This window comes from Protopterus annectens, chromosome 8.part0, assembly GCF_019279795.1.
Source record: "Protopterus annectens isolate FY-2018-M chromosome 8.part0, PAN1.0, whole genome shotgun sequence".
Taxonomy (NCBI): Eukaryota; Metazoa; Chordata; order Ceratodontiformes; family Protopteridae; genus Protopterus; species Protopterus annectens.
In genome coordinates this window covers 1,977,367,325-1,977,393,702 of record NC_056741.1, presented here as the reverse complement: position 1 = coordinate 1,977,393,702, position 26,378 = coordinate 1,977,367,325, and the positions used below count along the sequence as shown (strand labels likewise).

Genomic DNA, 26,378 nt, shown 5'->3' with positions numbered 1-26,378 from the left:
TGCTGACATCCTTGATTCTTCCCCACTTCGAGCCAGCTGTTTCTTGCTCCCTAAAATTTCTTTCTTGGAAAACTTTATTCCTAGTAGCTATTACATCGGCCAGGAGGGTGTCTGAACTTCATGCTCTATCGGTTCGACCCCCCTATTTAGTCTTTCACAAAGACAGAGTATCATTGAGAACTAATCCGACCTTTTTGCCTAAGGTCGCCTCAAAGACCAATTTGAATCAATCCATTGATCTCCCTGTATTTTTCCCAAACTATTCAGACAGAGCCGAACAAAAACTACATTATCTTGATGTCCACCGCCAACTCAGATATTATTTGGACAGAACTAAAAAATTTAGGAAATCTGATCAACTTTTTGTTTCCTATGCGGATAACAAGAAAGGCCTTCCTGTATCTAAAGTGACCTTGTCTAGATGGCTTTCTTCGGTCATCTCTGAAATTTATCTGCTCAGGGGAAAACAGCTGTGCTCAAAACCTAAAGCACATTCAACTAGGAGCTTAGCTACTTCTACAGCCTTTCAAGCTAGACTTCCTTTAGACACTATTTGTGCAGCGGCCACTTGGGCCACTCCTCATACTTTTGTTTCCCATTACAAATTGGACTTGGCCTCCAGGGATAGAGCCAGTTTTGGCTCTACAGTCCTCAAGAGTCTGTTCCATTGAGCCACCCAGGATAGAGGTGCTAGGGACGCGGTCCCATCAAGCAAGAATGAAGGCGAGATTGACAACTTAACATTAAGAAGTTATGTACCTACCATAACGTTCCATGTTAGTTGTCTTCTCTCGCCTTCTTTCTTGCGACACTCCCTCCTTCCCCTGAGCCTGGACAGACCTTGTTTCTCTAAGGAGTTATTATGCTGAAGACCATTCAGTCCTGGTCTTTCTTACATCCTGTAGGCTTTCTTTCTTTCTTTCTTCCTTTGGGAAGTGTTTTATGCTTGGTGCTGCTGCCCTTTGTCATCAAACGAGATCTGGGTACTTACCGCCTTGCATCATGGGATATGGGGCTGCCTCGAGCTGGTAAAAGTGACTCTCGAGCTTAGCAAGTGCCGAGTCGGAGCCGAGGATCGGCTCCGAACCCATCAAGCAAGAAAGAAGGCGAGAGAAGACAACTAACATGGAACGTTATGGTAGGTACATAACTTCTTATTAATGTACGTCAGGTGACGATTTTTTTGTATTTATAGTAGTACTGAAAACATGGATCAGTTGTTCTGATGAAGTCTTTTATGTAAGATGAAAGTGCTCAACAGATGTTTTTTAATAAATTTGGTTCATTTGTATTGAACATCTTGGACTGTTATTAGTGCTGGTGCATTCGGAGTTACTGGGACAGCTTGTGCGACTTCATACAATTAGTGTTTTACTGTAGCATTTAATCATTGCTGTTAAGCTATATATATATATATGTGTGTGTATGTATGTGTGTGTGTGTATATATATGTGTGTGTATTATATATATATATATATATATATATATATATATATATGTGTGTGTATTATATATATATATATATATATATATATATATATATATCTTTTTTTTTTAAAGAAAGCTTGATGGTTCATATGAACATTTTTTTTATTTTTAACATAGACTTGTTTCTACAGGCTTTTAAGTCTCTTTTCGTAAGCTAGGTAGTGCCTTTTCTTTCCATTGTATATCTTGATGATTTTATTGTTCTAACATTGAGGCTTTCAGTTCAGTTTTCTTGTATGTTTGTGCCAGACTGAATTATGTCTTTCAATACATAATATTATATCAATTTTTCATAGCCTCTTATAGTGGTCTTACTTGGGTTCTGAAGAGGTATATTCTCATTTGTATTTTAAAGATCTTGTATATAGCTGCATAATTCTAATATGCAAAACCTATAGAAGTTGATTTATTTAGAGTCTTGTTGAATTGTGCGTTTGGCAGCACTTCAATGCACTGCCTGGATTCTTTCCATATATTCTAGTTGTTGTCAACATCCAATAAACACATGATGGTTGGTTGATTTACTCTGCTAAACTGTATTTTTTATGCTTTCCTCCCAAATCTCATACCCACTGATCATCAGACTTTTGTGCAGTTCTGAAACTCATTCAATCCGTCATCCTATCCATGCCTTATTACCCCACTGGGGAAATCCCCCAGTCAATTTCCATCAGAAATTTGCCTCTCTCTCTCTTATATATATATATATATATATATATATATATATATATATATATATATATATATTTATATACACACACACACACACGTATACATACATGCATGTGTATTTTTACTGTCATGTAGGCAGGTAGACAGGATTATTTTTTTTCCGGTCCCCGCTCTAGCTAATCCTTTGGCAGCTCAGCCAGATTTTTTTTGCATTGTTGCCCCTCTCCAACACTGACATGCTGCCATCCACATGCATTCCATTTGCTGACTACAGCACATCACCATGTTTATTGGATTAGCATGCCAAGGGCCCTTTGTGCTGCAACCTGCCTTTGCACAAGCTTTGTGCCTTGCATTAGTACTGCATCACACCAGGTTGCCATCACCCTCAGGATAGGCATTCTGGTATACTTCCAACAATTCCTTAACAGCATGTGCAGGTTACTGATCAATCTTGAGTCTTGAATATTGCTTTCAAGGCTTCACTGGTGTGCTCCATAGAGCCATATATATGGTTTACCGACAGTTGGTCAAAGGTACTAATTGTTAAAAGGGAAAAAAAAGTGGTGCAACTAATTGAAACACAGATGATTGCAAGTACCAGCTTTTATTTTCACTGTGACATTGTGGTACAGTGGGGATTGGGGAATTTCCCCTTTCCCCACTGTATTGTGATCTCTGAGTTCGTGTATATAGTTGGGGGGGCTCTGCAGGGGGGCTTTCCCTCCCATCCGAAAACACATTGAATTTTTTTTTTAATTCGCCTGATGATCAACAAGTTGTGTTTGATCCCTTGCTGTTCAGTTTGTTGAATTTTTGATATCTATTGTAGGATACACAGATACACACCATGCATTTACATAAGCTGTTGTGGGTTATGTTACATCTGAAAAGATTTAAGCTAGACCAATTCCCATTTAACTAATTTCATCCCTGTCAGTATTTTCACCAGCAGTCCTGTATGATCCTATGAAGTGTACCTCTAATCTTGCACCAGCGCTCTATGGATCATTGAATGCTGTAGATGTATATATACAAGCAGCTTCACTAGATTATTTCAGTTGTTCTGCCTACTTAGTGTTTCATATCCTGCTTCAGCTCTAGAGTTCTGCTGTCTGTAGTAGCTCATGCCATTTTGCTTTTATGTCTTTAAAGAGATGCAGTCACATTTTGATGATCTACATAATGCATGTTATTCATTTAAACATGCTTTGTAAAGTACAATTATTTTGTAGGTTCATAGGTTCATAGAGTAGTACTAGGCTAACTGCCCTTGCGAGCCACTTTAAGCCTAGCCAATTATCCTGTGTGAGATTCAAACCTTGTACCTTGTGTTTGCAAGGCAAACACCTTAACCATTAGACCACCCTCCTAACATCATTGTATAGTAAGTCTATTATTTAAAATGGGCTTATCTCTTTAAAAGAAGCTTAGATAATTAATATAATTTCTGTTTTGGTGGGGATTTAGATTTTCTGAGAAAGTCCTTAAATGTGTTAGGATGAAAGTACATAACTGGATGATAATTACTCACAGATTTTTACATTAAAATATTGTATACTTCTGCTCATTTTCAGTTTCAAAGAAAGTTTAGAGAGTTTAGAACAAGAACACTCATACCTACTTAACTGAAAAAATTACTGGAAGCTTCAACAAGGGGTCTTTATTCCTTCCACAGGGAGGGTATCAGAGAGAGAATCCTAGATCTGCTAGCTTAAGTGATTTTTATCTGGACTAATCCATTATACTCTGTTTCTTGTTAGTCCTGTCACCATCTGTGTCACAGATGGGGATACCAGACTTCACTCAAGCCCTATGGATTACATCTGTTTTCACATTCACAACCAGGAGAACATGGGAAAATAAACTGTCCAAACTTAAAATAATATAAAAAAAAACAATATTTGGGTTCATATGAAGACAATGCATTGTTCACGTTTTACATTTAAAAACACTTCCAATATTTACCAGTAATAATAAAGGAATGGACAGTTTTTTCATATGGATAGTTGTTGTATATGTTCCAATATTTACCAGTAATAATAAAGGAATGGACAGTTTTTTCATATGGATAGTTGTTGTATATGCAGTGAAATTCATGCATAACTGTAAAATTTAGAAGTTTAAGATTATTTAGTATATATTATTTTTATTTTAACATGTATTCTAATGGAAGGTGGCACACAGGTGTATTTTATACATGTATTTAATTTTTGTTGTCAAACATTTTTGCATGTTAACATCATTGTATAGTAAGTCTATTATTTAAAATGGACTTATCTCTTTAAAAGAAGCTTAGATAATTAATATAATTTCTGTTTTGGTGGGGATTTAGATTTTCTGAGAAAGTCCTTAAATGTGTTAGGATGAAAGTACATAACTGGATGATAATTACTCACAGATTTTTACATTAAAATATTGTTTTTATATCACTTCAGGTTTGAACAGTTTATTTTTCAGTGTCCTCCTGATTGTGGATGTGTAGCACCTAACTTGTTGTTAGTAAAATTTGGTTCTGCACCTGCCCCCTTTGTGTTTGGTTACTGTACCATTATCAGGGCATCATGTTGGCCGGAAGCAAGAGACCCCTGCAAGTATTCAGCTGTGGAAGTTTCTTATCTTTTCTGTATTAGTAATTGTTGTGGATGTCAGAGTATAAAGTTAATACCATTCTTTGGAGTCTGAAGCAAATTCTACACAGAGTTTTTCTCACTTTGTCTTTTTTTGCTCGAGTCTGGAGCAGTGTGCTCAGCTGACCCTTATATGTGTATTTTAATGCTAAGAAGCATAAGGCTGAGCATGTGTGCGGCCTAGGCATTATTTCCCAAGAGAAAAACGTAGAAGCATCTGAGGGAGAATAGTCAAGCACCAAGAGTGGTACCACCATCCATGGGAGGTTTGGGGGGGGGGGTTCTGTTTAGCCCTTCGGCATGGCATGCTGAGTTAGTGCTGTTGGGGACTGGCATGCAGCTGGCTTAATACGTGACTGTCACTGCCATGTATGTGTGATGTAAGCTCGCTAACATTCCAACCTTCATAGGTTCCTTATTCTCCACCAAAGAACAATTCATACATTGAGTGGTTTCCTAAACAGGCACCCTTCCCTTGGAACATTAATTGGGCACAGCTGTTCATTCCAATAGGCACCTCCAGTGTTGGGGCTATTGCTAATTACATATGGGCTGTTGTCAGGGTTTTGTCTTCACCCCCCCCCCCCACATCACCACCAGGAAGCTGATTGTCATTTTGCAGTGTTAAATTATGATGGTATTTCCAACACAGAGCTGCTGAAGATGGAAAAATTTACCAACCTTTTTTTCTCTTCAAAATATCTACAATTTTTATGGACAGAAATGTTTAAATAGCACACAATTGAAGTGGCTCCCAGACACAAAGATGTAAAGTTGTTTCTAAAATGCCAGTAAATTTTTTCTCACTAATATCATTTCTGTCATAGTAAACACAGCTGGACCACCTTCATCAGCACCTATATTGGCTTCTATGAGCTCAACCAAGCCTATGGGTTTGACCGCTGGATGAGCCAGAGAACATCCATATGATCAGCTGATCTAAGGTCTTCGGGAGAGGTTATGTCGTAAAGTTTTCCGTAGAGTTGTATTGACTTGGTGATGTTCAACAGGTGTGAGCCAAATGGTGTTCCCTAAAGTCAGCTGACCTAGTGGCTTTTTTCTTTTGCATGTCTCTAACCTTTGCATTATTGCTCTAAACTGGATCTGGGCTGCTTTTTTATTCCTAAATTATTGCAGCATCTTTGCAAGCTTTTTTTTATTTACACAGTCACACAGTACACACTAATTGCACTTTACTTCCATCACATCCAAGTCAGTATCTTTGATAGTTCACTGCTGCTATATATGTTTTTCTATGTATATATATATATATATATATATATAAAGAGAGAGAGAGAGAGAGAGCGACAGTGAGCATGTGCATGCCCGCAAGCAGTATCATACTACTGAAAACTCTAGCTAGGTATATGTGAATGTTTCAGAGGGACAATTGATTGTGAAATGTTCCCTTTCAGTTAAGAGAATTTTTTTTTCATACTGTTTTGATAATAGTCTCCTTCTCATTCAGTATATTTAAAAACACAAATTTCACATGTCAAGTCCTGCATCTGTATTATATCAACTGCTAAATACAGTTGAAACTTGTCCCTTTGAATTTTGATAGGTAGAACAAGACTAATTATGTATGCATATTAAGAATGTAGGTATACATCTTTTATCTTGCTCCCTAAACTTATAAACTCCCTGCATTTGAAAGTATTTGCATCAATATTCCATAGTTACAGTGGATTCAATTAATTTTTCGTTCCACTCCTAGCAACTATATTTCCACAAAAACAATGAAATTGTGTATTCATAATCTGCCATATTAAGGTTTAAAGATTACAGGATAAACCATCAAACAGAACAAACAAGACACAATTCAAACTACAGACAGCAAAACATAGAATGGTAAGACGGTCTAAAAAGGGAAACATATTCCTTTGCAGTCACTAACTGTAATAATACTTTCGGACCATATTTGTCTGAATAGTGGTGCTAGAAAAAGTTTTTTTAAGTTTATGTGTATTGTTGGGACATTGTTAGGATTAGTACGCACAAAGCCCTATTTGCCTCATCCTACTCCTGCGTACTTACCCTAAGCCTGCCATCCCTAGTCATTTCTAGTAGTAGTTTTCTTGGCAGCCAGCAGAATTAAACTTAATAAGGCTTTGCTATGTCTAGGCAATTCATATTCTGTATCCCAGCTCAAAAAAATAATTTCCTTATAGCCATTTGCTCACCCAATGTTTCTAGATAGAGTACTCCTTAGGGAATTTTTAAAATATGCCAACTCATTACACTCCCTAAACATATGTCCCTGGTTACCTCTTTCTTCTGCATAATACCTCCAACATTTCCTATCTACCTGAGGAAAGATTCTTTGAAGCCTGCTTGGGGTATAAAAATACGTATGCAGACACTTCCAAGCAAAGATTTTTAAACCTTCTGGATTTGGTTGTGCGTGTTTGGGAGCCATGCATATGTCTTCGAATTGTTTTATTGTAAGTTACTTTTCCAGTCTCTTCCCATTCTTTTCCAAACTCCTCTGATTGATTCTTATATTTCTCATGCAATATTTAATATGCCCTACTAATGTTTTTAAACAAAAACATCTGTATTAAATTATCACTTATGACATAAACAGTCTTACATTTATATAAATGAAAACAAACCATATTGACAATTTTAATTGCAAACATTATACATCACAAGCCATACTGATGTAATTTTATTTGCAAACATTATACATCACTTATCTATCCAGTCATTGTTAGTCAAACAGCGTGGCCTAATGGTTAAGGTGTTGGTCTTGCAAACACAAGGTGCAATGACAATGGACAATTGGCTAGGCTTAAAAAGGCTCACAAGGGCAGTTAGCTTAGTACTAATCTATGAACCTATCAATTCTTTTAAACCTCTTTCCTCCTCTGCATGTATTCTTCCCACAATTCACATTTTTCTATGTAATTTCCTCCTACCCTTCTCTAAAGTTCCCAATTCCAGTTGTTTTATCTGTTACTATATTCACTACTTCTAGTAAAGTTGGTTTAGACTTTGGTTTCCGTTTTCTAGTAATTGCTTTTTTGGCAGCCACCATAATTAGATTCAGCAAGCCTTCCTTATGTCTAGGCAATTCTGATTCTGTGTCATAGCTTAAAAAAAAATCATTTCCTTAGTTACACCAGTTTGATTACCCAGTATCTCTGACAGAGCAGTCTGCAGGGAGTCTGTCAACTCATTACACTCCCAGAAAATATGTTCGCAATTACCTCTTTCTGCCCCATCACACCTCCAACATTTGCTGTCTCCCTGAGGAGAAATTCTTTGGAGTCTATTTTGGGGTATAAAATATCTATGTAAACACTTCCAAGCAAAGATCCTAAATCATTTAGACTTTATTGCATATTTGAGAGACATACATATATTCCACCATTGTTACTTTGTGACTTGTTTATCCAGTCTCTCTTCCCAATCCTTTCTAATTTCCTCTGTTTGATTCTTATAGTTATCATGCAGTATTTTGTATGCTGTACTAATTATTCCTTTTTAACAGCAGCTTCTGTTCTAGATTCTACAAAAAAACTCTACCAGTGCTGGTCTTTCACTTAGGATGCCCCTCTCTTACTCTTTGCCTATACTCTGATGTCAATCCTTTGTAGGGAAGGCAATCTCTAGCCTGTAGTCCAAATAACTTCCTGGCCTCTTCCCAGTCTATTAATTTCCCTCTGTAATTATTTGCTCCCAGTACCATGGTTCTTTTCCCAGTTTTCTCCAATAAATTCTAGCCCCCTTTTGCCTATTGTCTGGTATCCCTAATTGCAGTCATCCCTTTTGGCAGAATCTCATTTCTCTGTTCCTGTTCTGGCTTAGTTCTTAGAATACTTTCTACTACTTTATGAATATAATATCCTGTATGGTTATTGTTGTGCTCCTTAAGGATCTGCATCCAAAATCTCAGTCTCTGTTTCTTGAGCTTCTCCCTGTTTCATCATCCCTTTCCACTTTGAATTATAAGTTTTTGCTTGTGCTGTGTATTAACTGTGCAGCTGTGAAATACCCCTTCAAATTGGGTAATCCCAAACTAATTGGAATAATCAGCGTATCCCACTTGACTCTTGCTGTCTTCCCCTCCCAGATAAAATCCTTCAGCTCTTTATTAATTGCTATCTACAACTTCTCCGCTGGTTGATAAAAATATGCCTGACCTGTGTGTAAAACTAAAGGGACTAAAAACATTCTAACTACCTGCATCTTGCTATCCATATCCATGTAACAGAGCTTCCAGTTTCTCAGTTTTGTAGTATCTTTTGTTTAGTCTCTTCCCACATGTCCTTAGCTGCCACACCAGAATCCATTTTAATCTGTACTCCTAAGTACTTCTTTTTATCATGTCCTGATGTATATGGATGTTGCAGAACCAATTTGTAAGTGGGTAGATAATTTATAGCTATTGCCTTTGTTTTAGCTTCATTCATTTTGTATCCCGAAAAGATATGAAACTGCCTCAAAATGCTCCACAACACTGAAGTGTCTTTTTTTGGCTTTATCAGGTATAAAATAATGTCATCTGCAAATAGAGCCAGCTTTTCTTGACTACCATGTCAATTTTGAGTCCATTATTTTCTTTGCCAATGGTTCTAAGTATAGTGCAAATAACAAAGAGGAAAAAGGACACCCCTGCTGGTTCCTCTGCTCAAACAGAAATTATCTGTTAAGAACCCACCAACTTTAATTGTCACTTCTGATCCTGCATATATTCTCCTAATCAACACTATCATTTTATAAGGGAATGCAAATGCTTCCATTGCCCTGGTCATAAACTCGCAGCTTACTCTGTCAAATGCTTTCTCTGCATCAAGACCCACCAACAACAGTGGTATTTTCTTACATTCGGTTTCCCTCAGAATCATCAGTGTTCTGTTAATGTTGTCAAATGTTTGCCTCCCCTCACAAATCACACTGATCCATATTTATCAATTTTGGCATCACCTTTGCCATTCTTTTATAGTCATGGTTTAGGATTGAAATGGGTCTGCATGAAGCTAGATCTGATGTGTCTTTACTTTCTTTAGGTATCACAGCCACCACAGCTTTCTTCCAGGATATTGGTGCTTCTCATCCTCTTAAAGTACTTTTAAACAAAACCGTTGAGATCTTTAATTAATTTTTCCCTCCTAGCTTCCAAGCTTCCACAGGAATATCATCTATTCCTGGGGACTTTCCTGTGGATTATTTATACATCACCATTTTTATCTCCTCTCCTCCTGTCCTAACTGTTAATAATTGAGCTTCATCTTCCTTTAATCTTGGCAGATTTAATTCTTCCATAACACCTCCATTTGTACCTTTTCTTGATTTTAATATTTCTCTGCATTATACAGACTTTCATGAAATTTCTGAAATATTTCTTGTACCTCTACAGGGTCTGTTATCTTCATTGTTATAGGCTCCCTAAGCTTACTATGCCGTACTAAGTACCCCTTTTTTAAAAGCTGCTTCTGTTCCAGATTCAACTAAAAATTCTAGCAGAGCAGGTCTTTCACTTAAAACTTTCCTATACCTTTCTCTTTGCCTGTAGTCTGTGGTCAAACCACGTTAGGGAAGGCAGTCTCTAGCTTGCAATCTAAATGTCTTCTTGGTGGCATCCTTTCCTGCTTGAGTTACTTTCTCCCAATGTCATGGTTACTTTGCCAAGTTTCTCCAGTAAATTCCAGCCCCTCTTCCTGTTTTTTCTACCCCTACTTGCAGTCATCCCTACTGGCAAAATAACCTTTCTCTATTCTCGTAGTGGCTTAGTTCAGAATAGTTTTGCAACTTTGTGAATATAATATTCTCTGGGGTTGTGTTCTCCTTAAGGATCTGCATCCAAACTCCCACTCTCTTTGTCTATTTCTTGAACTCCTCCCTTGCTTCATCCCTTTCTACTTTGAATTATAACCTCTAAAATATCCCTTCAAATTAGGTAAACCTAAACCACCTTGTCATATTGAAAGGATCAACTTATCTCACTTCACTCTTGCCCTCTTTCCCTCCCAGATACATTTCTTCAATTCTTAACTATTGTCCACAACTCTCCTCAGGTTCAGAAAAGTATGCCTGACATGTGTACAAGACTAAAGGGATTAAAAAACATTTACAGTGCTTGTATCATACTATCTATAGCTATATATGAGTTTCCAGTTTCTCAATTCATATATTATCCTTTGTTTCCTCTCTTTCCACATATCCTTAGCTTCCATAACAGAATACTTTTTCATCCTTACTTCTAAATACTTCATCTTATCATATCCCCATAAATATGGATATAGCTGAACCAATTCATGTGTGGATACATAATTTATGGCTATAGCCTTTGTTTTATCTTCATTAATTTTATATCCTGAAAAGACTCTGAAAAAAACTCTCTCAAAAAGTTCCACAACACTGAGATGTCCTTTTCTGGATTTATCAGGTATAAAATAATATTCAGAAAATAATGTATAGCTGCCTTCAGCTGCAGACATTTGGACTCCACTGAACATTTACCAGTGGAAAACAAACAAGTTAATATATTTGCAGTTGCAAGAAGCTTAGCATTTTCATGGCTTTCATCATTTTGTCTTATTTTTAAAGCCTACATGCTTACCAAAACACCTGCTTAAGCCAAAGGTAGTGATCTAGACATTCAACCTTGTAAAATAAAAAGAGAAAATATCCTATTCCTCATATGTAATCAGTGCACTTTTACAAAACACCCCCACCCCAGCAACCCAAGATCACATCATATGAACATCAAACTCTACTATTTTTAAGCAATTCTTGAGAAACGTCATATTCAGCCAGTTTTGTCTTTGTCAGCCTTTGTTTTGTATTGCAGTTTTAACAGTTCTACTGAATGGCTAGTTACAGCTTCTGTTTTTCCAACCTGTTGTTGTTTTCATTGATGTATTACTTCAATGCTGTGTTTGTTTTAATCACCTCTGAGCACATTTGATTTAATTTTTCCTCTAAATTACTGGAAGACATCTCTTAGATCACAGCTGAAGCTTGAACTTATTTTGCTGAACAGCTACAGAATCCTTCAGAGACAGTGTTTCTCTTCACCTTTTCTGGTTGATTTTATTTCAAGTTTTCCAAAGTTATTTGCTGGCATCGAAAAAGTGTATTCACTAGCTAGTAACTAAATTTTACTGGGAAAAAAAAAACATTTTCAATGGCACTCCTTTTTCTCAGTTTCTGTTTTCACAGTGGGAGAGTTGAAGTTATGCTGTTGATTGGTGTGCAGCTGTCTTGGGAGTCCATAACAGCAATTTATGGTGGAATATAACTACATGCCATTATACTTGTCCCTTGTCAGTATCCCCTTATTACCACAAATCCACCATTATCATCTGTGTTCCTATTGTGTCTGCATTGGAGCCCCTATAACAATCATATTATTATTTGTCTTTTCCTTCATCCCATATATCTTACTGAATGTCCACCCTTAACTCCTTTCTTTGTCAAATTTACATGCTCACATCTGCCCATATCTATCTCCTGCAGCATTGTGCTTTGCACCCTATATAATTCAATACTCTCTGCTTTTTTATTACACCTGTAAGGCCATTTACATTCCATTATAATATGACTGCATTATGATAGAAAGCTATTACTCCCACCTGTTATGGATGATGGTTCTTTTAAATATCTGTTTCCATCTTGCAGCTTGCATTCACACATTAATGTCTGGCAAGCAGATTGTACATGTAGTTACTTCTTTGCATCTCTGTTTCAACATGTCACATTTTCTTTGACTTTTTGCTTCAATAAAAACACCCAAGAAACAAAAAAAATCTAAATACATTTCAAGTGCTATCCATTTTGACTTGCAACAAGCACACAAAGCTTTATGCACTTTCCAAAAAGGAAGTATATTCCACCACATGCTAAAGTGCATGTTAGAGCCTGTGTTCTCACTTACACAGATTGTTGCCTGTTCTTATCTCATCTGTATTCCCCTCCCATATGTGAAAAAAGCTTGCATACTTATAGTAAATATTAACTTTTACCTCTATGAAAATGTGTTCTAGCTACCCTTAAGTAAATAAACTAAATTGTGTATGGTTGTTTTATGCATTAAAGTACTAAGTCTGCTGAGGAGTCAGCTTCTTGTATTACTGTTCACTTCTTACAGTTTCAAACTTATTTTCACTGTGCTGCTTGCCATGTTCCTTTAAAAGTTAATTACAGTGTACTTTGTAGATTTCACTCTGAACACACTTTTCACAGCTGTCATGATTCACTGCTTGCAGATTCATTGTCTCCAACTAAAAGCAGGCGCTAATGTACAAATGCTAGCAATTTTGCATAGGCAAGAAAGAGCTGCAGTTTTTCATGCTTTTCATTGTTTTCTCTTGGCTTTCAAGTGTAACTGCTGAAAAAAAAATTGTCTATAAACTTTTCTATATTTAGAACACCTTAAATGCTCTTTCCTACGATATGGCTTCTATAAATACTCAGCGGTATTACAAAAGAGGTTTGCACTGTCTCACCCAAGAACTAAGCACTACCTATGGATAGTATATAATTATAGACCTTGGAATTGCATAAGGGCAGTTCAAACTAATGTGATAATCGGCTAGGATAAAATGGCCTACAGGGGCAGTTATCCTATTATTCATCTGTGTTATGATCACTACACTTTTTAACTCCCCAACAACACAAGATCATAGCATTGTCTTAACTTTATTCTTTCCAGTATTTCTTATCTTGCTACAGTGTAATGCCTGGGTACATTACAGTTAAGAAAACATACTTTCTTACTTTAATATCATTAGTATATAATGCAGCCCACTACTTCCCACCTCACATTTAATATACTTGGTGATAGTATACTATACATAACTGCTTTACAGTATAACATGCAGTTTACATCATATGCTTTTTATACAAATAGAAATAAGAACAAAAAATGTTTTTCTTACATTACTTCTTCAGTCCATTAATTTTCTTTCTGGACATTAATAACATAATGTAGAGGTTCTCCCACCAGTTTAACACAGTTAACATACTTCCAGATTTTTCAGCCAGTTCTTGCACAACCACAGTTCATGTATTTAAACTACATCTAATGGAATTGATGCTTTATAGTTCTTCTATTTGTTCATTAATTTCACACTGCTGCTGGTCGTCTTCTTCTGATCATATTGATTTCCCAACTCCAGTCACTGCCTCAAATCCAAGGCACTCCTGATTCTTTTAGTAAACTCCTCTGCCTTTTTTTTTCAATCTAGTATTTTTTTTTTTGAAAGAATGGAAAAGGTTTCACAGGTAAAGTTTGTCTATGGGCTTTGTTATTGTCTAAAAACTAAGAAGCAGAATCACCTTTATCTTGCTGGCTCACTCTTTGTTGGGTAAATGTTTTTTCTCCTTAGCCTGTTTTGCATACAAAAATGTGTTTGATCCACCAGGAAAAATTATCTGAAGACAGCTGGATATAGCAGATTGAATCTCACACCTGCCACTTTTATTGTGAGTAGTCATTTCCCACAAAATCTCTGATGTCACCAGTTTTTAATACTTTTCCTTTCTGCTGATGTGATTGCATCTTTACTAATATATAACTGCTGCTTTCTCTTGGCCTGACTCTGAGCATACATATAATGTGCCAACTTAGTAAACTAAGCCTGCATGCAAGGGCGCCCGCAGGCAGGTGCAAGGGGGTGCACTTGCACCCCCCCCTGGATTTTCTTAAGCTATCTGTGATGATAATACGTTTTTTCATCATTTAAACGTACTTTTCTTTTCTGTAAAGCCTGCATTGTTTAGAGGAGTTTTATTGGAGGTGGCAGTCACATGATGCGTATTTAAACTCTGTAAAACTACAAACCACAACAAGAAAACAAGCACGGATGACTAGCCCAGGCAAAATAAATCCAAACTTTTATTGTTAGCGCTTTCGTTTAACCAAATAGGTAAAACTTCAGACAACTTAATACTGCTCCCCTTCCCTTTTATATAATCAGCTAAAGCTCACATGACATTCAAATATTATATATTAAAATAATTCAACTTAACATATTAAATATAGTATAATGTAAAATATTAAATAAAACTTAGTATTCACTTATCAAAGACAAACATCCCCTTAAAATACACATTATATTTTATTTATATCCTACTTATTTTCATCTTAAAAGACTTTTCAACTTCAAAAGACATTATTGAACACTGTTCATTTAAACCAGGAAAACAACAAATATTTGTGTTTAATTGCCACCATAATTCTCTCTTTTTCAACAATTGGTTTAAGTTGCCACCCCATTCCCCCATTTGGATTTGTTCAATCACCCTAAATTTAAATGTGCGGTCTGGGTTATCTTGTATATGCTTTGCTAAAGCATTTGTTTCTTTTACCCTTCTTAATGCTATACATATGCTCATAGATCCTGTCCCTTATTCTTTGCGCACTGTTTTACCTATGTAAAATCCAGGACAATCCTGGCTTTTACTCAGATATAAAATCCGATACCACCAATATGGAACGGACACTCAACGCAAAGGTGTTAGCTCACAGATTTAATAAGCAGGACAAAACACACATCAACGCTTCTTAAAAACCACAAAATACATTTTCATTTCAGTTACTTCATCAGATGTGGACTGAATACTGAGAGGTTACATTTATACCTCCTCCAAACTATAAAGTTCAACAATTAACCAATCACATTAGGGAAAAATTCACAATTAATACAAAGGTTATGAAGAGGCTCAAAGTATCTCCTTATTAAAACACCTTTTGAAGCACCTTTTAAAAAGAATGTCAATGAGTACATTTATACAATGTAAATCCATGTCTTTAAAAACGTATGACCAATAAATACAATAAACATCAATGAACTCATTAAAATATTGTTAAAAAAGCTGTTTAAAAATCCAACACTAAAAGCTCTCCAAAAAAGTCATATTACAAGGACATAAAGCTCCATCTAGTGGCGTTGAGTCTCCCTTCCATTTTGGTGGTATCTGGATTTTATTAGCGACTTGTGGTGCCCTGGTGAACTTCTTGGTATTTACTCAGGTATACTACATTTTTAGAGTTAAAAATGTTAAGTTGGGAGTCTAAGATTGAGTTATCTGTTGCATGCAGGTATGTTTACTGTAATAACCTCTCAACTATTACTTAAAGCACACATTGTAATACTCATTAGTAATCATCATGCTTTGAGATGCACTTTACAGACATAAGGTAAGGTCATATTGATTGTAGATTTCAGGTATTTGAATATGATTTAGAGAACTCTATGGAAATGTACACACTGAATCTAATGGGTCCACAGTATAAGAGGAAAAAATATATAGGTATTTTCAGTAGCTGTGGATTTGGGATAACAGCTTTTGGTGTAAGGACCAGTCAGCCTTTGAGAATCGTTTTCCAGCTATTTATTAAGGAATAGTGCACAAAGAGGGCATGCTGCTGTATTTGCAGTGTGTGATGTGTACTATGAGACTAAACAGCTTTGTTCATATGACAAGTAGTGATGTCCTAAGGTATGTCACATTTTGGGATACATTCTTCTTATGGACTATGCTTCTTATAAAACAGGGTAGGTTAAATTCTAAACTTCTGCATTATTTTGTGTACTGCGCTAAGCAGGTGGTGCTGTATTATACAAGGAATATAATTCAATTATATATTATAATTAATACAGTCAGGAAGGTGAATCACAGTACTTTTGCATGGTCTTAAAAATCTGTGTAAGGGGGCCTATGAAAGCAGCCCAAAGGTAAACTTAAACCACAACTGCCCAGATGCATTCTCTTTGAATGTGGGTTTCAGTGCTATTTCAGTGAATGTGAGTTTCAAAGGCAGAGAAGTTTTAATGCCAAGTCTGTTTTCATTGTAAGACTATTGCGTTGTTTAGCAAATGTCTCAGTGTTTGTGCTATAAAAAATTCATTGTAGAAGTAAAGTATAAAACAGTATGCATACTGAGAGTTTTGAACAGTGTTGGGAAGAAATAGCCAAGTAATGAGACACTGGAATGGCTGTGTGTTTGTGTGAGGGGGGCTCCGGGTTTTCACCCCCCTGCAAAAAATCCTGGGGTCTCCCTTGCCTGCATGGAAGACCAATCCAGTTGCTTATTTATACTTTTGTAAAAAATAATGCAGTATATTCCTTCCAGATTCTCTAGTATAACAAAAAAGTCTAATTTTCTCTGTATGTAGTCTTCTAATCCTCCTGTGTTTTGAAACGGCACTTCTTGAGAAGCCACGTGTTCAGCCTGTGTTTCCTTCATTTCAGCCTCTGTTTTTTGCATTTTTATCAGCTTGTCTGAGTTTCTTCTTAAGTCTTCTGTTTTCTATTTCCAACCTTGTATCATTTGACTTTGTTACTCTGGTGTCTCACTTTTTGGAAACACCTCTGAGTACACTTCATTTATTTATTTATTCATTCATTTATTTTTACTTTAAATTACTGGAAGCCATCCCCTGTACTAAAGATGAAACTTGAACTGCTTTTGCTGAGCAGTTGCAAGGTTCTTCCCAGCTAGTGCTTTTTCTTCTCCTCTTTTAGTTGATTTGTTCTTACTTCCCCAGATTTCATCTTTGCTGATATTCAGGAAGTGCAATTAATAGCCAGTAAATTAATTTTACCCAAGCTCATAGGTTTAGGTTAGTACTAGGCTAATTGCCCCTTGTGGGCCATTTTAAGCCTAGGCAATTACCCCACGTGAGAATCAAACCCTGCACCTTGTGTTTACTAGGTAAACACCTTAACCATTATGCCATCCTTCCACCCAAGCTAATAACTTTAATTAAACATTTTTTTTTCAATTCTCAGTTTTCACTTTTGAGGATGTCTAATCAATGTGTTGCTTACTATGTAGCCATATTGGAAAATTCAGTTTAATCTTTTCAAAGTTTTGGGTAGTTTTAAGCATATTTATCTGGATTGGTTCATATACATAGAGTTTCAATTGAAGTACATCTTAACTGGATACCCATTAGATATTTAATGAAATGTTATTTTCTTTCATTCTTCTGTGTTTAAGAAGGTTTAGAGGAACAAGTATGACTCACAGAGGATACAGATGCTGTGGAACAGACTCCCCCTCCACATCAAACAAAATGTATCCCTGTCCCTATTCAAATGCATCTTGGATCTATGGATGGGAAACAGAAACTTTACCCTAGGACTGCCCCCTATACTAGTAATGGACAGTGGCAGCTCTTAAATACTTTATCCCATGCAGGAGTCCCCTCAAAAACTGTGGTATGATCCCAGTTGTTCTCATCAGGGGTACTGTATAATTATCTACCATGGAATGGGTAAGGGGAATTTCTAACCAAATGGGATAAGTTCCCTGCATAAATGGGAAATTGGCTTGGTTTAAAATATCCCACAGGATCGGCAAGCCTAGTATTTACCTACAAGATGTTAAGTAATGATCGATGTTAGTTCAGTCGAGAATGTTTAATTATTTACTGTTTTAGCTACAGTCTGTATGGTTTCAGTTAATTGTAAAAAATATTTGTTCACATTTGTGCACTGACAAAGACAAGCATTCAGAAGTGTAAATGATGTAACATATTAGTTATTTGAACCAGTTATTATTTTTTTGGTTATTTTATTGTTATCCATATTTAGAAATTACATGCAACAAGGATGTTTTTTTTTTTTTTAAATTGATATGGCAGAGGCTGGAAGCCAGTTCAAATCCCTCAGAAGAGGTAGGTTATGACAGCTACAAGAGCTGTTCATTAACAACCTCAGCACAGAATGTTGCACTGCGCCATGGTTGATCTCACCATACAAGAACTTCAAAGGTAGACAGCACTGCCATAATGCAGACAGGATGCTGCAAAGGCATGAATCACAGCAGCAAGGTTTATAGATGTTATAAAATTCCAGATCTGTATGATGTTTTTCAGATGAAAATGTTGGTGTATTGACAAAAGCCAACACATGGCCTTTCAGTGTCTGCAAGGTGAACACCTTAACCATTATGCTATCCCCCATCCAGTGTTAGTCTGTCATCAAGAGCAGTGCTCATATCATGGACTCATGCTATAGATTCCTGTCAGTTCTTGCATGGCCATAAGGAGAAATGAACAAGTATTACCTCAGTCTTTGCAGGGTAGGGTTATGGTAGGTTCTCACATAGTTAAAGGAAACTTGCCACCAAATGGTGTAGTGGTGTCATGTCTGGCACAGAAACCTGAGGAAAGAAAATTTTAAACTTAAATATCTTCACTGTAAGGTTGATAACAGATAACTCTTCCTGTAAGAATGTTCATCAGGGCAGGAAGTAATATAAATAAAAGAAACAGGAATAGGTGGGTGCTAAGTGGATGTAACAAAAGACTGCTGGATGTGATACTAACTGAGGTGAAGAAAATGATCACTACATGTATGTGGGCCAGTTCTAAAGTGCAAGTTACAGAGTAATGTAGAGTCTTGATCTGATTTTTTTTTTGGGGGGGGGGGGGGGTGGCAGAAGAAGTGGTCCAAAGTGTGACTAGAGGAAACAGTAGTGTGCGGAGGTAGAGCAGAAAACTAAGAGGAGCTGCAGTAGAAGAAGAAAGTCATACACTTGTGAATATTTTATATGTTCTAATGCACACGCGCACACACACACACCACACACCACACACACACACACACACACACACACACACACACACACACACACACAATATATGTTTATTTTTTATTATTTTAGATTGTTTGTCTTTTTAGTGACTGTTTCAGTTAACCAGACAATACTTACAGGTTGCTAATGAAAAGAGGTAGTTTTACTTAATGTTTTTAAGTTAAATTAAAAAAAAAAAACATCCCTTGCATAGCAGTGGTTTATCCTTGTCATTAATGTGTAGCAGTAATGTGGTTGCTGCAATATTTGTGTACCCAAAAAGTGAGGTTTAGTCCATATTGTCATAACCACATCATCTGTAGTCACTCACAGCTATGCCGGTTTTTGTTGAACATGTTTCATTACTTTTGTGGCATGCACAAACTCTACAGTCTTGCAAAGCAAGAACAATAGTGTGGATTGTTGTTGCACTCTGGTCTTTTTGCTATCTGTACTACTGTTTCAATACATCTTGCTTTACACTCTCACCATAGTCTGGACTGTTTAGTAATAAAGTTAATCTCCCTAACATTTATTCTCTTATCTCTTAGGTTGTTCTTCGTTGGCTCAAGAGAGGGTCACCTGCCAGATATGTTGTCTATGATCCACATCCAAAGATTTACACCAGTTCCTGCACTACTGTTTAATGTGAGAATTTTTTTTAAGTGCAACTTCCATCAAAATGTCATAGTTTGTACATGGCTATTATATCATGTGAGATTAAAATAAAGAATGCATTGAAATGCTTCACTGCATACAAAGCAGTCACCAAATGTAGCTATATTTCACTGCTGTAAAAGTACTACTTCCTGAATCAAATCAATTAAAAGTTAAAGAAACACTCCACTGTAGAACTGAAAAAAATCTGTTTTCACTCATTCTTTGTTTTCTGCTCTATTTTAACACCTCAAAATCACTCAGACTACTACTAATAGAATATTAATATCTTTAATGCAAAATGGTTGCCAGTGGGGCTTTATATGTCAACGTGATCTAGTTTTTCTTCAAGCCTTTCTCTTTCCCATAGTCCATTTCAAGTCTGCTTTATATGGGTCAATGCTAGATGTAAGGAAGTAGTGGTGTATACCCATGCCTTTGACATATAATGGGGTTAGTGTCAGTCACTGTCATCTTTTATACATCCCATAACAGGCTGTCATTTGTGTGGGTGTCTCGGGGCTTGTTTTACAGTATATTAAGAAGTTGGTTAGCCGCAACCAAAATAAGTAGTTAAATTGCATGCCTTTGTTCAAAGTATTTTTTGTAGTCCAAGATGAATTGACAGTCCCTCCACCACACTTTTCCCTCAGGTGTCAAAATTGTCATTGCTCTGAGGGATCCATTGCAGTTTCATGTATAAGCGAGAGCTGCTACTGAAAAGCAAATGATTTGAAAGTAATTCCTTTCCAAAGTGCCAGCAGTGGAAATATTTTTATTTTCTTTCATTCATTTATTAATAGGTAGAAGGTTTAAGTACTTGAGTTTTCCCTTCCCTAATGTCTTAATGAAAGACTACATAGCACATGTAAACTAAAGTAAATTCAGCTGTATGTCATGGTTGCCATCAATTGTTACCTTTCCTTTGTTGACTAGAAAATGTTCATGCAATCCAGTTGTGTAAGGACTTATAAACAGTATCAGTGCACCTAGTTGATAGGGTTGCCACCTTTCTCACTTCTTGTATAGAAGTCCTGATTTGGGCAATTTTGTCTTATTGTGGTGGGAGGGCATGAAAATGGTAAATGTGTTGATACTTTATAATAATTTGAAGAAAAAATATTTTCTGACTTTTCTGTAAGTGTCACATCTTTGATACTACATTTAACTAATCTTAAAATATAAAGTAGTATAAACAACAAGCATTTAAAGTTTAGCATGTCAGTACTGCTGCTTGTGTAAATTTGTCAAAAGAGGTGGCAGTTGCCTTTGAAGCTTTGACTGAGCTAATTGCTGTGCTTTGCTATGAAAGACATGGCTACATTGGAAGCAGCTGTGATTCTGTGTACGTTCTGCTCCTCTCTGCAGTAAAGGCAATGGAAATAGTTTCACACCTCTGGCTTTTTTACAGCAGCTGCTGAACTCCTGACATCAGTAGGATTAATTACTTGTATAAGGTTGTCAGCAGTACCTGACTACAGATTTATCTGTCTGTGGTATGTCATACAGATGTAGACAAATTCCTCTGCAAGTTATGTGAGAAGTTAAGCTTAAAAAATGGGCTTTCCCTTCCTTTGATTCCAAGGTAAGGAAATTAAAGTTTTATAAAGTACAAACAGATTTCTGGTACTTAGTACCAAAAACATATTGTAGGGAGAAAAGCAGCCTAAGAGTTGAATTAAACTGTAGGAGAAGGTGGAGTTTTCCTTTAAGTACCAAAGGATAAGAAGGGTTGCTTCCGTGTATATGTGTGTGTATGTATGTATGGGGAAACTTCCAGACAGTGGATCCATCCCAGTTTGGTTTTGTCAAGGGCAGGTCATGCCTACTCAACCTGGTGGACTTCTTTATGAAGGTCACCAAAGTAATGGATGAGGGAAAAATGGTTTACACTGCTTTCTTTGACCTGGGAAAGGCATTTGACACAGTACCCCACTCAGGGATTGTTGATAATGGTTTATACGTAACCTCTTGCGTTTGTCACCTGGTGGATAGCCGGCTCGCTTATAGGCAGGACCCAGGAAGTTAGAATTGAGGAGATCCAGCTCTACAAAGAGATCAGTCACAAGTGGAGTCTCTCAGAGATCAGTATGGCCTCTGGCTGACCAAATTTGCAGACAGTTGCAATTTAGGAGCAGTCATAGAATCCCTCACTGACACAAATATTCTCCAAGAAGGACTGACACAGACAACTTGTGTCAGAGCCATGGACTAAAACTGCCAAGAAATGCATAATAGTATCCCTTGGGAAGTCATTCACCTCTGGTAGCTATCATATTGACAACACAACCCTAAGTGTCGACCCACTAGTCCAGGACTTGGGGACACACATAGACAGTAACTTAGCCTTTGACCATCATGTGTCTACAGTAGTGAGGAAGTCATTGTATGTTGTGCAACTTGTAAACAAAGGTATGGCATCTAGGTCCAAGGAGATCATTGTTCCACTATATTCAGCATTCATCAGATGTATCACTGAATGCAGTGCCCCCCCCCACCCCCCATTGGTATGTACCTAACCAGGCACATCTAACAACTAGAACATCCACAGACTAAAATAATACAGGGTGCCACACCTCTCAACATCTTAGTGCTAGAAGCCTGACAAAATGGAGGAACAAAGGCCCAAAAATAAGGACATATTTTAAATATTGCTCTTATAACCTTAGAAAGTTAGACTAACACGATTTGTTTTAACATACATTTTCTGAAGGATCTTAAGTCTGAAACTCATATATGTCATTATTTAGTGACTTCATTCCTCAGATCATCCCAGTGACTTACTATGGTGTATGCCTGTTTTATAGATAGGCCTTACACTGGAATAAGGCACTTATACCTAGAGCAAATCTTCTGGAATTTGGTCACCGCTCAAAGCCAGTTTTATAGATAGGCCTTACAGCTTTGTAAGACACTTGGAACAAGAGCAAGTCTTTCCACACAATTACAAATATCGCTCTACCAATTTTCTCTGTGTTTTATATCCTTCATGATAACCAGAGTGTAATATTGATATTCACGTTTTTTTTCTTATTTTGTAACATATTTATTCTGAACTTGTCCAGTAGCTTGTTTATTCTTCCATATAATAAAAAAACAAAACTTGTGAAGATTCTTCCACTTTACATATTTGACAATCTTTCATTCATAACGTCCTGTAACTTATTTAGGAGTAACCTTTATAAATAAATTTTGAACTTATTGTATATCCATAAATCTTTTCTGTTTCTCCTTTCTTGCCCTCTGTATATTACATTGCAGTTCTTTCTGAGGTTCAGGATTATACAATTTCTCAGTATAACTTTATATCCCCTCTGTTCTGTCCTGACCAACAGTGTTCACATTTATTTCACTGTTCTTTATATTTTTCTTTCTCTTCATAATACTTCTCTTTTTGCAATACCCCTTGTACTTATTCAGTGACACTTGTGTCATAATACTACTTCAGAATCCATAATAAATGTATAGACTCCCAAACAGCAACTGGACTGATCAGATCTGATCCTCCTTTTTCATGCTTACAAACAACATCCCTCTTCACAGGAAATAATCTTGAACTCCTGTTTATACAAAATAGTAATGGTGGGAGCTCTTTCTCGTTTGGCAATATTTCATTTCCTCCCTTGTAACCTATTTTACCTCATATCACAAAATATATGACCTGTCAGTTGTTATGTAACCCACTCTATGTACAGATGTTCTCCAACTGTTGATTTTCTTATTATGTTTCATGGTGGTTTTAATTTTTTACTCTTGTTTTTATTTTTGATTTGATTTTTATTATCAAAATATTTAATACTTCTGGAGCTTTCTCCGCTGAAAATGGGCCTCTGGCTTAGTTGGACTAACCCAGTTAACAAATATCAATAAATAAATAAGTAAATATTAAACATTTTTTTTCTGAATGATTACTTAAAAGTATAATAGCCTAATGTTATTTTTTTTAATTCTTCCCTTTGATTTATTACTTATTGTTTGCTGAATTTTATACCTAATAGAGTTACTTCTGAAATATTAAAATACCATCAAATTTATCCACATCACTTAATCGTTTATACATTATTTAACATTAAGCCTGTATAGTTTTTCTATTACTTATATTACCTTCACCATCCAAACCTTATTTCTTGATATTAAAACGATGTAATCAGCATGTAACATTATCAAAGACAAATTTATTTTATTCTAATACTGATGTCCTGTATTTTTAAGGTTATTCAATGTATTTTCTCCTACTGAATTTATGTATCACAAGTGAACACAATGCTGCTCTTAGGGCAGCCTTGACATATCCTTTTTTTTTGGTCTCATCACTCTTTCCCAGTCATTCATTAAAACTCTCACACTCCCTTTATATGCTGACTTCAAAAATCTCAGTATTTTCACACATGTAATACTTCTGGAAAATATTCCAGAACTGTTGGTGTACCATGTTATCAAATGTGTTGATAAGTCACATACCACAATTCTGTCTTCATCCCTATTGTATGAGATAGTATGAACTAATTCCTTTACTACAGTAAGCAGTTCTTTACTTTGTCTCCCCTTTACTCAATTTCTTTCTAGTTGTATTTCATTCAAACGTCTTGTATAACTTACATCATTGTTTTATAATCTGTCATTCAGAGTAACGGGCATCCATTTAAAATTTTTGTTACTTTTCTTGCATAATAACCTCATTACTCTATTGTAAATCATATTTCTTATTCCTTTCTCCAACCATGCATTGTATACTTTCACAAAAATCATGTTTGTCACTCCTCTGTAAAATTTATAATCCAGTCATCTATACCAATTGCTGAATGTTTTTTAACTGTCCCCAAAGTCATGTCTAATTCCATTGGCATTTGTTGTCCAAATGCATCTTCAGCTTCCAAACGTAATCTTGTAGGCACCTAAAGATGTTTACTTGTCTTTTCCATACAAAGCTTTTATATGCTGTTCTGTTTCATTAATTTTTCCTCATGCTTCATTGGCCTTTCTCACTTCTTATTTAAAAGCTATTTTATCAATACTTCATTTAACTTCCTTTGCTAAAAAAAGGTGAAACATTTTCCTTTCTCCCTTGTTAAAAATACTGCTGCTTTAACGTTATTGTAGTGCATGGAGCATGGTGTTTATGCTCCGATATTTGGAAAAAGACAAATCAGTTAAGTGCTACTGTAGCATGAGACCCGATCTTAACAAATGTTAAGCACTCTCTGCTTAACTTAAGGCTGGTAGTCAAATCTGCCAGTACTAACCAGCAAAGACAATTTATTTCTGCTTGCTGTCCGTACCAATAATGGGTCCCTCACTTCCTCTCATAAACTTAGAAAGTAGCCAGAATGTCAAGGTGTATGTACACCAGCATTTTCTGAAGGATCTGAAGTTTGAAACTGAAATAAATGTCATTATTTAGTGACGTCATTCATCAGTGATTTACTCAAAAACCTCATATATTTTACGAGGAACAGACCAGACATATCAGGTGAAAATTTGGACATTTAAGAGGCATGGCAAGTTGAGTGTAAACATAAGGTACTGTCTTCCTGACAGCACTTGTTAAGTGCATTATGGCTTGGTAAGCCAGTAAAACACTTTGTTTTTTTTTTTTTCTGTAATTAGTAGTTCATGGAGCAGATAGAGCTCCATGTGCTGCAAAGAATTATGATCTGATCTCTGATCGTAACTTTTAATTGTATGTTCTCAACATGGGTGCCAAGATTCATCTCTCAAACTTCACTCTTGATGTAAATTTTTTGACATCCATGCCTCAAACACAAAATAAGCAAGTTGTAATTGGTGACCCGCTCGTAATCCTCTATATTTTGATCTTCTGCATATTCTCCTATAACTATGCTTCTTTTTTTAAATAGTAAACATGTCTCCTTTTACAATTATGCAAACATAATTTTTATACTTCCATCTATACCTTTTTATGCTTATTTTTGTAACTCATCCACCACTCAGTCCATGATTTATAAAAGGGTATCATTGTCAAGTGATCTATCCACAGTTGGCTTAATTCCTTATTCCTGATGCCTTGGCCAAATGTTTCCTAATCAGGATGAGTACCACCCTTGGTCTCCCTTAAAAATAGGGTGTTAGCATTGCGGAACTAACCCAGTCAACAAAACATAAAGTAAAAAAAATAAATACAGTACAGGTAATGTTAAAATGGCTTCCTGTGTGTGTATGTCTGATGTGCGTGAGTGAGCATGTATTCTGCCATCAACTGGTTTCTCATCCAGGATTTGTTCCAGCATTGCATTTATTGCTTTCTCTTGATAGGTCCTGGCTCCTTGTGATCCTGAATTGTATAATACAGGTATTGGAGATAGATAAGTGGGAACAGCCATTAAGACTGAAAGGGTTAGTTTATAATTTGAGACAGAGCTGAGCACACTGAT

General features: G+C 36.2%; 1 protein-coding gene across 1 annotated transcript in view; it reads left to right on the top strand.

Annotated features, from left to right (window-relative positions):
• Positions 1 to 26,378, top strand: part of SLC7A6 (solute carrier family 7 member 6) — an 855,166-nt gene that overhangs the window by 590,354 nt on the left and 238,434 nt on the right. The window contains exon 6 of the mRNA XM_044081519.1: positions 19,881 to 19,977. Within this exon, the coding sequence (XP_043937454.1) occupies positions 19,881 to 19,977 (97 nt within the window). The remainder of the gene's footprint in view (positions 1 to 19,880; positions 19,978 to 26,378) is intronic.